At 40.7% G+C, this 14387-nt stretch overlaps 1 protein-coding gene across 3 annotated transcripts in view; it reads left to right on the top strand.

The window, feature by feature from the left end:
- SLC66A2 (solute carrier family 66 member 2) overlaps positions 1–14387 on the top strand; it is a 66128-nt gene that overhangs the window by 11842 nt on the left and 39899 nt on the right. For 2 of the 3 annotated variants that reach the window (XM_058806998.1, XM_058807008.1), the window contains exon 4: positions 2131–2184. The exons of the other annotated variant lie outside the window; for it this stretch is intronic. In XM_058806998.1, the coding sequence (XP_058662981.1) occupies positions 2131–2184 (54 nt within the window). The remainder of the gene's footprint in view (positions 1–2130; positions 2185–14387) is intronic. 3 annotated transcript variants of the gene reach the window in all.

The following is a 14387-nucleotide window of genomic DNA, read 5'->3' on the forward strand; positions in this document are numbered from 1 at the left end:
TTTGTTTTTATTTTTCTCACAAATTAGGTCCCTTAAGTAATAACTAGTTCAGAAAGAATCTGCTTCCTATCTTGAAGCATTAAGAAGCAATCTCTTCAAATCCTGACCAGCTTGTTCTTTATTCTTTATCATGTTTTCTGGTGTTACTGGCTTAAAATACCCAAAATGTCAATAGCTATTCAGAACATGCAAAGCCATTCAGTCAATTTGCTTGTATTTTGATTTGTAGGGTAACTATCATAGCATGAGAAATGCAGTCTCCCTAGATTTTCTAGTAATGTTTGATCTTTTTTCCTTTTATTTTTTTTAGACTCTGTACATAGAGAACTTAAAAAGATTATGTGAATTTTCTTAAATTTTTCCCTTCTCACAGTTACTTCTAAATTGTGGGATTTTTCCCCCACTCCCTTTTAGTATTACAAAATGAAATTAAGTTGAAAGTGGTGTCACCCATCTTGTGCTGTTGCTGCCTTCTCTGATTTTTTGTTTTGGATACAGAGACTTTATCCTTCAGTACATACCAATTGAAAACAGAGCAAATGCTGTTCATATATCCAACTGTTCTATTACCTTTTTTTTTTAACTTGGACTGTATAGCCTGTTTTTAACAATTCAGGTTGGAGAAAGCCAGCACCCAAATCAGGCAAAATACAGAACTAACAAATACCCCAATTTGATTTTAAAACCTCCAGTGATAAGACAGTTCTCTCCCTTGCATGATGTTGCTTTGAAAACTACATGGGGTCCTCAGGTGAAATCAGCAGCTGTGAACAATAGCTTCTTGTCTTTTATTTTGTATTCAGCCTCACTGCATCTTAAGTGCTCCAATGCAGATCTTCTGGTACCATTATTGGGGTAACAACAGTTTTCCATATTTGTTCCCAAGTTTTAAAGTTGTATCTGTGGAGCCATATTTATGCTGCGTTGTTGGCACAGTACAGAAAGGGCCATGCTTCTTGTTAATTTTGTTGTTGTTTTTGTTCAAAGTATTGTAATATTTTGGGGCATGATGGTGCTACCATGCTAAAGAGCTGAATTTTGAAATACAAAATGTGGATGTGCTATGTCTTTACTCAAGAACCAAGAGGTAGCTGAAGCAAAATTGTCACAGGTACAGACAGCTGAAAACATCTGGTTACTTTTGGGAATGTTGGTGGGCCAGAGCAGTTTGTTCATATTCTTGGAGAGACAGACACTCTCCCCAAATCAGCCTCCCACCTCTCTCCAGCAAACATTCTAGTAATGCCCAAGACGTTGTGACAGATTTTGACTCCCTTGAATGTATGAACTATACTGAAAACCAGTGGACAATATTTATTGAAAGGAGATTCTTGGACATCTCTCTCTGTACTTGTGCAGCCTGGGCTCCACAAGTAGAGCATGGGCTCCTGTGTTTTTGCATTAAGATCATTTCCTCTTGTCATTCATCCAGTTTTGCTGATTGACTTAATCTCCTTTATAACTTGTATCTTATTATAGCACTATGATCCTTTGAAGAGCTTTGGTTTTGGCACTGAAGAATTCTCTTGTGTAATATATGGGTTTCAACTGGCAGAGGAAAGTTAGAGTGGAAAAGGTTTAGCATGCAGCATGGTTGCAGATGAGGTCTGTTCTCTTCTTCTTCTTCTTGGGCTTTGTGACAGTATTTTTGAATAGCATTTTCCACCAGAGGCAAGATAACTACTGTCTCAGCTGTTAATACATACATACATATGTATGTATTACATATGTATGTATGTATTACCCTGTGTTGCTGAGGTAACAGGATGTTTTCTCTGATCATTAAAAGTTAGAATTTATGTAGTCTAAGGTAAGAATCAAGCTGCCTGTTTAATTGTTTTTTAAGCCTTTATTTTCCCCTCCTAGGTACACTGCATATTGGGTTGTGCACTGAGACTGTTCAGGGACTTCGTACTGCTCAGTCCTATCTTAGCATTGTGGGGTGGGAGCCTTATAGAAAGCATGGGGACTAAAATTTCTGGCATGTTTTGGTCTGGCTATTATTTTTTAATGAATAAAATGTACTAACTGACTAAACTGTAGCTCAAATAACCACTGTTACATTTAATCATAAAAGTCTGTTTGTCTTTCCTTTCTTTTTTTTTTCCCTTCAACTCTTTTTTTATGTAGCTGCAGATAGTAAGGATGAAGAAATCAAAGCACCTCCCAAGAGATCCTATCTGGGTATGTACTGTACAAACCCATTCTGCCTGAAGTTGTCCCCTTAACCACATATTTCATGATTTGCTACTTTTTGTGATCATTTTTGGAAATGATTGCATGATCATTTCTATAGAGAATGTTTGCATTACCTTTTCTTGACATACTAAAACCTGGTTTATAATTTTTTTTTAATTTTTCACCTGCCCACTTTTAACTTTCATGGAAAAGAGGAAAAGATGCTTTCAGCTCTATTTCAGAAACTAATTCTTTGAAGGCAGTTGAATTGACTACATTGTGTGTCTTCCGTACTCCTTCCCCAAGCTGGACAAACAAAACAGTGATTCACTTCTTCAGACTCAGTTGGCCTTTTTTCAGCTCTAATGCTGAGGAAACTATGAAATATACAGCAGTATCTTTTAGCAGATATTTCACTTTGATATTCAAGCAAAGTGCCTGCATCCTTGTGAATATTCTTCTCTTTTTCATTATAGAGCAGCATCAAAATTGCTGTTTGAGAATTAGTAATGCTCAAGGTGAGAGCTTCCAATCTTCAGTTTCAGAGTTGGAATCTATGTAGTTTAATTTAGCTAAGGAACAAGAAGTATTAGGTGCAAACTAGCCTTGCAGTACTTTTTCCACTCCTAATAGTTTAGAATGCCAGTTTTAGTCAAGTAATTGTAGTTTTGTTTTAAATTAGTTGGGGTATTGCATCAGAGAAGTTCCCCAAAATCAACTTTTAGTCTGGTTTTAACTGAACTGATTCAGAATCTTCCATTGGTACCAGCTATATTCTGTTGCAGTTCTTGAGTTAGTGAGGGATCAACTCAGCTGGCAATATCCAGGGCACAGAAGAACATTACTGCAGCAAAACGAGAGTCTCTGTATTTCTCAACACACAGTTAATCAAGCTGGAGTTAGCTCTAAGAAACTGCCCAAGAATGGTATTAACCTGAGTGCTTTCTTGAAGCCATAAGGCCATTCCTGCTTAGGTTAAATAAGACTGTCTTTTAATGATTCATCTTCTGGATCTCCCCTTTCAGAGTTAGGGGCAAAATCCATGCTTTGGGAAATTTATCAGTTTTTTTTGTCTGATACCGGTATTTTTGCAAAGCAACTTTTCCTTTTATATTTTCAAAACATTATTTTGTCTGGATTTGGTACCAAACTGTTTTCTTTCTGTTTGTCTTTAACTCTAGTTTGTGTGGTCATTCTCACTGGCTTGCAACACTAACCATTGGAATATAATGTTTAAGCAGTTCTGTCTTCCATGTGCCTGTATTCCTGTTGTCTTTTACTAGTTTCTAGCAACGCTTTATTTACAGTCTCAGAGCTATAAACAGTTGCCAGCTTCCAGTGGTTAAAATTAAACAGAAATAAGTAACTTAATGTGACCTTTTACTTTTTTCAGTCAATGTTTTTTCCTTGTCTTTTTGGTTAAAAAGTAATTTGTTGGCAGTTTGATAGCTTAAAAAGATGTAGAATAAAGCACCACACATCTTAATCCAGCTGGTCTAAGTCTGAAACATTGGTTAATAGGCATTACTTGAGGTTTGTTTTGGAGTTGCTTAGAAAAATGGGATGAATTGAATTATCACTAAGGAACGAGGCAGCCTTATACTACTGCTCTGAAGTTTAAAGACTGGGTGGGCAAGTTAGAAATATGACAACTCTCACTGCTATAAAGAAATTAGAGATGTTTTGAGCTGTTGCATACAAAAGTATGTGCTGGTGGTATGAAGAGTGAGGTGCACAGTGCTGTGTCACAGCATATGTCATACTGAATTGACATAGGGCTTAACTGAGCTGTGCCTTGCAGTGCTGGGTTTTTCTACAGCTCTGGGGAAGCTCACTTAGGGATTAGCTGAGGGGAATATTGACCATACTTTCATGTGCTTGTGCATTCTCATTATTAAATTAAAACTTTAATGAGTTTTAATTAAAACTTCTGCTCAAGAACGACATGTTTTTTAATTTCCTTTGAATAGTTAAGTGGTGTAAAAAATTTTTCAATGTAGTTTTAGGCTTCAGAAATTATTATATTAATTTACTACATCTTTATTTACAGTAATTTACTACATGACCAGAAAAAGAAAGTATGTCTGTAAATTATGTCTGTAAATTTTGATCTGTGAAAACTATTTAGTTATAGAGCTGTTGAGCCATTAGTCTGAAAATGTACTGGGCTACTGATGAATTTTATGTGAACTTGTTAGATAAGTACAAAGGCATTTGTTCGGTGCTTCTCCTTGAATAGAACTGAAGAGGTCCCTGAGATTGCTTTAGGGTTTGTTTTATTGTTGGTAGTTCAAGAAACCACTTAATGCCACTATTTTTCCACATGTTATCTGACAAAGTCTTTATCTCTGTCACATGACACTGAAAAGTGACTTTCTATCAGTCAATACTGAGAGAGAGTTGAGGGTGTGGGGGAAGGTTACTGCAGTTTGAATGACCTAAAAAAATTTACAGTAAGGTTAGCCCCAGGGTGTAAGGTTTTCTGATTCCATACAGAAATAAAATGATTTTCCTTTTTTTTCTTGGTGAAGGAAAGTTCAAAAAGAGGTAGCTCCAGTTCTAAAGGATTAATGCTTTATTTTTTTTTGTTTTCTAATTCAGATACCTAGTTCTACCTAGTGCTTGGTAGGGTAGCATGGCAACTGCTGAGACTGTGCAAGGCGCAGTTGAGTTGAAATTTGGGTTTTTGCTTGTTCCTTGTTTCATGATGAGATGATTTAGAACAAATATGAATGAGTGTATTAATCTGTTTTGCTAAAATACAAATTCCATATATATATTCTGAGCCCTGTGAGTGTTGGAGACTGTTGGGGTAACAAAATCACTAAAGAAGTAACAAAACACGACCACAGTTCCTAAGAGCCTGTATTGTTTAAAATTGTTCAGGGTGGTTTCAGTGTGTGGCAGGTGAGTCTCAACATGGGTGAGACTTACTGGAATTTTTTTTCCTTCTAAGTAGATGGTTAAGCATTTGGAAAGACATTTCTGGGATTTCCTTCTGTATCTGAAGATGGTTTTAACACTTGCTGTATTACAGAATCCTGAACCTTGGTTTTAACTTAAAAAAACCTCATCTGATTTGATGAGTGTTATTTCACTAAATTTTAAAACACGAGTAATAAGAACTAGTGGTAATGGAACAGCAAAAACTTAGATTCATGGAATACCTGTTGCAAAATATTTCAAACTACTAAACATTTTTTATGGGGGGAAAATGTAAAATGTATGTATAGTTGACTTTGCAGCCTTACAGTTGCATAATAATGAGGAGAAAATAGTAATGTGAATTGAGCAGGTGCAGGCATCTGCTGCAAGTTTCCACTGGCAGTGTGACAGCCTGGTGAATGACTCGCACTTCCACCTCTCCTTTTGTCCGTGCTCCTTAGTTAGCTCAGGGCAGCAGTTGGCTTGTGTTGTTCAACAGCACCACCACAGTGTTGACATATTTGAGAACAGCACTACTGCGTTACATGTGCCGTGAAGGATGTAAACTTTATCTAATCAGCTCTCTGACTTCTGTTCAGTGTTAGGTCTGTTTGGGCTCAGCACGGCGTCCTGCACAGCTTGTGTACGAGCACTGTGTTTTTCCAGGGGTGCTCTGTAAGTCCACATGCATTATGTGCTTCTCTGTCCAGCCCTAACACCCTGAGCAGAGCTGGGGACACAGCAGAGGCACAGCTTTCCTTGCTGGTTGTGGGGAGCACCTGGGTTTCATTGGAAGTGCTTGACTTCTGCACTGTGGTGCCTGGTGGTTGAATTCCCTGTACAGCTGGAACAATGAGAGCAGAGTTGTTGCTGGGGTGTCACCACCTCTGTCTGTGCATAACTGAACATGGAAGTGCTTTTGGAAGGATTTTGATCTCTCCTCCCCAGGATTATATGTATCCTTGTAGACTAATTTCAGAGTGCTTTTGTTAGTATTTTGGGGAGGATGTTCAGGAGAAGGGATTATAATGGCATGTCTGTGAGAAAACAGGATGCCAAAAGGATATTTTTTTTGCTTTGTTTAGTTTTGCTTTGTTTAGTTTTGTGGTTTGTTTTTAATTTTTTTTAAAGGATTAAAAAATATTAATGGAGTTCTAGTTGTTGAAGAATTCAGGTCTACTTTGCCTGAGAAAATGGCATCTGTCTGCATTAACGCTTTGGTTGTAATTCTTTATATGATGGGAACAGTTACTTCCCCATGTGTTTCTCTGCATCAATTTGTAGACCTTTTAGGAGACAAAAGAGAGTTAAAAAATGGAGATTATAAACACATAAGGGCAATTTAAAATTTGTTTTAAATAAATACTTAAGTGGTAAACATTGCTGTCTTTTTAATACATAATTTTGGTTTATTTTTAGTTGATGTTGCAAAAGAGACCAACACAAGTCTGGAAAGCAATTTGTCTTTACAGGTATAGGTCTGTGCTGGAGGTCTAAGTTATTCAAGCATTTCAGAATAATTCAGTCCAAATAGAACACTTGATTTAAAAAAAAAATTGTTGGCATACTGAACAGATTGAACAGAACTTTTTTTAAAATTAAATTACAGACAGAGAGGGAATAGTTTCATTTAAAAATTTGTTCCTTTATTTTCATAGAGAATTTGTCCTGAACCATTGCAAATTCAACACTGAAATAATTTTCTTTCAGAAAACATGAGAAAAATGGGTTTGGATCAGTCTGTTTTCTGGAATCAGTTTTATGTTTCCCAGTAGATACTCTCTTTCAGGCTTTGAAGTTCCATTCAGTGTAAATCTTTCTTCAGCCCCTTAGGCTAATGGGCCTCAAAATAAAAATTCTGTGGCCTTTTATGTCCTGTTGAAAATGTTGAAAGTGGTTCAGTAGGAGGGCATGCCTTTTTTGCAGGCTTATCTGGTATTATTCAGAAGATATAAGAGGGAAGGATAATTTTAAATTCTGTATTCCAGAGAGACTTTTTCCTTTCAGAAAAGACAGCTGGAAAGGGAGAAACCCAAAGAAGGATTTTTGAGGTCTCTGAGCAGCTATGATCCCTGCGTCTGGCAGTTTGCAGTTTCCTTAAGGTGGGAGATCCAGAAATCCTCTGCAGTGAGGTGGAGGCATGAGGCCTATTTGCCTTCTGCCTCCCTGAGTGCTCTGAAAGCACATTCCTGATCACAGTGGTCAGGAATGAATTTTCTTTTATTTTCCCATTTCCCTGTGCTGGAGGCAGCTGCCCCACATGGTTATCTGGAGGGTGGAGGAAGGGGAGAGGGAGAATTGCAGTAAATCTAGAGACTTAGAGATGAAGTGGTGAGGGATCCAGGTGGACAAGTCACACTTGTACTGCATGGCATGTAGCAGGTGTAGGCCTGAGAGACAGGTGGTGGCTTTGCATGAGAGTTAAGGTGCTCACCTTTAGAAAACCCAAGGGTGTTTCTTTTTGTGGGTGTCTTGGTTTGGAAAGACAAGTGTCTGCTAAGGAAGGCAGGAGCCTCCCCAGAAATGGAAAATGTAACCCTCGTCCCTCTGAATTGCTATAAATTTTAAATTAATAGGCTCTCAGGCAAAAATATGGGAGCAGGAATAACAGTTCTTTATTAGGGAAGAAAACAAAAAGATAAAATAAACAGTGCAGTAAACTAAAACAGCACTGGCAGAGTCAGAACACAACCTGACACCCTGTGGGTCAGGGTGTTGGTAGCAGTCCAGGTAAATGGTGGCTGCAGTCCTCCTGGAGTGTCAGGTGTGGTTCTGTTGGAGCAGGGATCCTGTAGAAAGGTGTAGTCTTCCTCTGAAGATCCAGTGGAAAAAGGCAGCTGTTCCTCTGGGAAATGCAGTGGAGAGGCTGTGCTGGTGTTCCAGAATATCAAGATTATATCTGGGTAGGAATGTTTGGCTCCTCCTTCTGGGAAGAGCATGTCACAATGGAATGCTAACAGTTCTTATCAGTCATGCAGTGATATTCAGTAGCCTGTTATCAACAGATGTCTCCCTGGAGGGAGGATAGGTTGTGGAAGAGATAAGGAAAACTGCCCACTTAACAGAAGACAGCTGCCATACAGATGGCAAATAGAATATAATTTGCTTGGCAATCCAGGACAGTGGGATGTGATGGAAGTGGAAGAGACTCACATTACCTGCATGACTGATAGGTAAAGTATGAGGCAATAGCTCCCAAGTCTTAAACTAATCTTGGATGTATTGTTCCATTAATGAACTGCAGATTTATCAGTAGTTGCAGTTAGCCATAGGGAATAATCTGGTGTTGTGGGCTCACCCTGGCAGGCAGCTCTTCCCAGCAGAACCACCCTCTCAGTCCCCTGTAGTGGGGTGGGAGGGGAGAGTCACAAGGCCAGAAGTGAGAAACTCCTGGGTTGAGGTAAAGACACTTTAAAGGGTGAAGTAAAAGCTGTGAATACAGGCAAAGCAAAATAAGGATTTAATTCTCTACTTCCCATCAGCTGGCAAATGTTCAGACATTTCTAGGGAAGTAGGAATTCACCATGGGAGCATGATGGGGAGACAAAATCCATAATTTCAGGTGTCCCCACTTCCTCTTCCTGAGCATGCTGCTTACAATTTCTGTGATCACTTGATCAATGTGTGAGCCAGCACAGGCAGGCTCTGCTGTGATTTGATTATCTCCAGAACAGGGCAGGAATCTCAGACATGTTTGATAGGGTGCGTCTTACCACAGGCCTGTATTACCTAAACAAAAATGCTTGAGTTGCCTCTTGAAGAAAGGTGAGGTGATGAAATGTGGTATAAATCCAAAAAACCACTGTTTTTTCTGAGCCCAAGAAATGCCAAGGACTCTTCTCTGAATTCTGCTTTCTGGTTTAGTAGTGTACGAGAGCTGTGGAGCACCTGTTACTTCGTGCTAGCACATGGGTCCTCATTTCAAGTTGAAGTCTTGTCTTAGTGTGCTTCATGGTGGATTCTTACTGGGGCTGCCAGTTATCTGAAAATGGAATGACGTGTCTGCCAGGTAAACGGTTTTTTTGGCTGCTGACCTGGTGTTTTCTTTATGTAGGTAACATAACTCAGAGAAGAGAGATCTTATTTAGGTGGTAACAATCCTTTTTTTCTGAATTTTGGTTAGCACAATGATGGTTTAACAGGTTCCTACTGATTTTGGGGTTTGTTTTGGAACTTAGATATTTTACCTTAGTTTAAGATAAAACTAGAATTGGTAGGCAGAGAGGTAATGTCCTTTAACAGACAACTTGGGGAAAAAGTGTTTTCAGCTGTGCAAGTTCTTGTGCAGGTCAGAAGCAGTGAGCTTCAAGCTCCTTTCAGTTTGGAAGCTGCTTCTCTCCCAAGTTTAACTTTTGTATCAGTTACAACAGTTAAGCAGGAAGAATAGTTGCCACCTGTGGGATGCGGAATGTGATGAACACCCACCATGGAATGTGGATGGGTGAGTTGCATTTCAGGTTATATTTTTAGTGGACAATGAAGCCAACAGTTCTAGAGTCTGTAACTTTTGGTAACTATTGATGAATTTTAGTTTCTACACTTACTGTTTGGCAACTTTACAAAAACATTTTTTGCTTTTGGGCTTCACTCTGAGATCAGAAGTGGCACCTTCGACAATAAAAATCTTTTCTGGCCAGTAATGTTCCTCTCCCTCCCTAGTGTGTGGGAGATGGTGACTAGTGATTGTTTCATATTAGCCACACATTTTGCACTGGCAGAGGTGATGCACTGTATGAAGTACTTTGCATTCAGCAATAAATGCAGTAGTATTCCTGTGCTTTGAGAGCTGTATTGTAAAAAGTACTCTTTCAAAATACTTGAGAAATTGGAACTGCCACCTGCAACTTCTTTTAGTTGTTAAACTGAATCCTCTGAAGCCTTAAGCACTGAGGGCATTATTCTGATCTTGTGCAATGTGGACAGTAACATTTTTTTCAACGTTATGTTTTATTGTAGTGCATACAGTAACTTGTGGTTAAACTGGTTTTTCTTCACAGTTTAAAAATTTACCCATTTTTAATCAGCAAGATTCAAAGTACCACTTCGTAAGATGAAATGTCCTCGGTTTTAAAATTTTGAACAGGTTACTGTTGAACAGAGTGGACTAGATGTCCTGCAGAAGGCTTTTCCAATCCAAGCTATTGTGGGATTGTAAATAAAATATTTGTAATTTGCTCTGTCAATTGTAGTAACTTTGTAATGTTTTGTATAACGTGTTCATTCATTTGGCTTCTGTCATTGGTGGTAATCTAACAATATACATATTCTCTATCCCTAAAACAGGGAGTTGAGAAAGTATTACCCATGTTTACTTGTCACCAGGGCAGGGAACCTGGTGGACATTGTTCTGTTTTTGCTGCTACTGCATTTTGAAATTATTATTTAGCTCTCTTTAAGTTTTCAGCCTACAGACAGCAGGGAGATTGTACAAGTCTGTGGTTGACTATCTCTTGTGAGTTGGAGTCATTTCAGTGAGATGTTATTTCGGGGTAGAGCAGTATGTTTGGACCTCAGTCTTTTGGCCCCTTCTTTGCACCAGCCTTGCTGCTGCTTTTGAATGGGTTTGACATGAAAATGTGGGTAGGCTGGTGTTTTGTGAACTTCTTAATGCAGTTTACAGTGCTTGTGTTTATAGTTTAAGAGGATCTGCCAGGCTAAATATAGCATGTGAAGGGCCCATGCCTGTTCCAAAAGCCTGCCTGCTGCAAGGAAAAAGGGGATGTGCAGGCAGGCATGATTTGAGTGAAGGAGGCGAGCCTTTCCTTTGCTGTGCAGCACGAGGAGCACACTGCAGTGCTTGCGAGAGCTGGAAGGAAGCAGTGCAGCTGTTGTTCTCCCAGCCTGTCTTATTAAAAAAAAAAAAAAAAAAAAGGTGAGTGGGGAGAAAAGAAAAAAGTCTTTATCTGCTACCGAGAAATTTCAGTGTTACCTTAAGTTGAGGGAAAACTGTTTTTCAGTCTGGGGAGCAAAGAAGAGAGGTGGTGAAGGTTGCTCCCCAGCCTGGCATGAGCAATTATACCTAGAGGTTCACAGGAACAAGGTTCAGCACTGTGTTTGTGGAGTGTGCTGCTCTGGCTGCCTGCTCTGGCTGCTGGTGCCCCTGACCAGCTATCCGGCAGGCCTGTCATCCAGCTCTGCTCTGGTGGGAAGAAGAGACTGGAAACAGGGTCTGTTGGAAGAGCTGTGTGGCAGCAGAAATACTATTTATGGCGTAAGACCCATGTCCAGTTGGTGGTGTGGTGGGGAGATAAACCTGTGAATAAAACGTGGATTTTGCTTGTGCCTCACACAATTCAGATGGAGGAAGGAGAACTCCTAGCAACATCTAGCCACATGGGGGTGCTCTGGTATTTTCAAAACTTGTCTGCTGAGCTGCTAAACTGGAACCTCAGAGACAAGGCTGAGCTCGCTTTCAGGGCTGTGGAAATAGTGAATAAACAAAGATGTTGAAAAAATATTTTCCTTTTTGATGGGACCCAGAATAAGTAGGTGCTTTAATAATATCAGCAATGAAACATGTAAATGTTCAGACAGCTGGTTTGTCTGCTCACCCTTCGCATCAGGGAGCATGTGTGCAGCAAAGCTGCTGCTTTGGTTTGGTAGAAGTGAGAAACTTTTGCAATTGCCTGCTTCTTGAGCTTGTCACATGCTGTTGTAAACTTGGTCACATCTTGATCTGAATGGTGAGCTTCATTCTTTAAATTTTACTTGGAAGGGTCTTCTGAAGTTATTTGATCCAGTTCCCTGCTTGAAGTGGGTCCAGTTAGATGAAGTTGCTCAGGGCCTTGTGTGGATGAGTTGTGAGTATCTCCAGAGATGGAGATTCCACAGCCTCTCTGACACCTGTGCCAATATCTGACTGTCTTCATGATGATAAAGTTTTTCTTCCATCTAATTGGCATTTCCCTTGTACCTCGTGTCTTGTTATCCCCTGTCCTGTCTCCAAGTGCCTTCAAGAAGAGCCTGCCTCCATGATCCACTTCCTCCTCAGCTGTAGGCAGCAAGAACCCTTCTCTTAAAGCTGAATGGGTCCTATTAGCCTCTTCATGTACGCTGTATAGCTTAGCCCTTTCATCTTCTTGGTGGCCCACCACTGGGCTCATTTATGGAATCATAAAATTATTTTGGTTGGAAAAGACCCTTAAGATCACCAAATCTGGCTGTTAACCCAGCGCTGCCAAACCCACCACTAAACCGTGTCCCTAATCACCACAGCTAATCTTTTAAATTCCTTCAGATGTGGTCACTCAGCTGCTACCCTGGGCAGCATGTTCCAGTGATTGACAGTCCTTTCTGTGAAGTTTTTTTTCTAATATACAATCCAAACCTCCTATGATCCAACCTGAGTCCATTTTTGCTCATTCTATTGCTTATTACTTTGGAAAAGAGGCTGACTCCTACGTGGCTACAGTCTCCTTTCAGGCAGTTGTAGAGAGTGAGGAGGTCTCCCCTGAGCACTCCCAACTCCCTCAGCTGCTCCTCATCAGACATGTGTTCCAGGCCTTCCCCAGCTCCATTGCCCTTCTCTGGACACACTCCAGCACTTCAATATCTTTCCTGTAGTGTGGGGCCCAGAACTGGACACAGGACTTGAGATGCGGCCTCAGTAGTGCCAAGTACAGAGGGACAATCACTGCCCTGCTCCTGCTGGCCACACTATTGCTGATGCAGGCCAGGGTTATTGGCCTTCTTGGCTACCTGGGCACAGGTTGGCTCATGTTCAGCAACTGACAGCTGGCAGGCACCCCCCAGGTCCTTTCCCACCAGGCAGCTTTCCAGCCGCCCTGTCCCAGCCTGTAGCTCTGCTTGGGGTTGTTGTGACTGAAGGTGCTTGGCCTTTTGACTGTCATACACTTGGCTTCAGCTTATTGATCCAGCCTGTTGTCCAGATCCTTCTGCAGAGCCTTCCTACCCTCCAGCACATCAGCACTCCCACCTAGCCTGGTGTCATCTGTGGAATTGCTAAGAGCACACTCCAGTAGACCAGCATCTTTCTTGTACTTGGAAGCCCTGAATGCATTGCTCCAGATAATGTGTCTTGTGGGCGTTGAGTAGAGAGGAATAAACACATCCATCATCTGCTTGCCATACATTTGCCCAACTATACAGCCTGGAAGGTGATTGAGTGCCTTTACTATAGGTGTACACTTTGACTCGTGCTCAAATTGCCTGCCATGCTACCCTCTGCTATTCTGTGAAGCTGTTCTCTAGTGAGTCACTCTCTGCACCAGTACTGTGTGGTTACTCCTTCCCAGCTTCACAGTAACCTGAACTTCATTCCTCAGACTAAGATCCCTTTGAATAGCAGTGCTGTCTTCAGTTCATAGAATCATACAGTATCCTGGGTTAGACGGGATCCACAAGGATCACTGAAGTCCAGCTCCTGGCCCTGTAGAGGACAGCCCCAAAAATCACACTGTGACCCTGAGGGTGTTATCCAGACACTTCTTGTACTCTGTCAGGCTTGGTGCCGTGACTGCTTTTCAGAGGAGCCTAACCACCCTTTGGATGAAGAGCCTTTTCCTAATATCAAAACTAAACCTCCCCTGACACAACTTCACGCTATTTCCTGAGATCCTGACACTGGTCAACCAAAAGAAGAGATTGGCATCTTCCCTTCTGCTTCACATTGGGATGAAGTTGTTTATTGCTTACTCTCCCTAATTTGGTATTCATGAACTCACCATCATCCAGGTTGTTAATGAAAGATATTAAAGAGCATTGGCCCTAATATTAATCACTGTGTGCTGCCTTGTAACTGGTTGTAAATTGTATGTTTTTTCTTTGAGAGGTGAAAATCTCTTAGCCTGATGATCCAGCCAATTTTCTGCCTTTTTTATTGTCCACTAACGAATCAGTAATTCGTTAATAAAGATACTACAGGAGACTGTCAGCAGCTTTGTTAAAGGCACTGTAAATAACACCTACTGCTCCCCTCTTGCTTTTAAAACCATGAATTCATAGACTCTTAAAGGGTAGGAATGGACCTCAAAGACCATGTAGTTCCAGTCCCGCTGCCATGGGCAGGATGTCTCCCACTAGACCAGGTTGCTCAAGGTCTTATCTAGCCTGGCCTTGAACACTTGCCAGGCATCCACAGTCTGCCTGGGCAACCTGTTTTGTGTCTCACCGCCTTCACAGTAAAAAAATTCTTCCTAATATCTAACCTAAATTTCCCCTCTTTCAATTGGAAAGGCAGATGGTGTCACTTGGGAAAGCTCATTTGATATGTTAGGGCCTTCTGTTGGAAATGAGCCTCTGAGATGACCGTACCCGCTGCTCTA

Source organism: Ammospiza caudacuta, chromosome 1 (genome assembly GCF_027887145.1).
Source record: "Ammospiza caudacuta isolate bAmmCau1 chromosome 1, bAmmCau1.pri, whole genome shotgun sequence".
Taxonomy (NCBI): Eukaryota; Metazoa; Chordata; class Aves; order Passeriformes; family Passerellidae; genus Ammospiza; species Ammospiza caudacuta.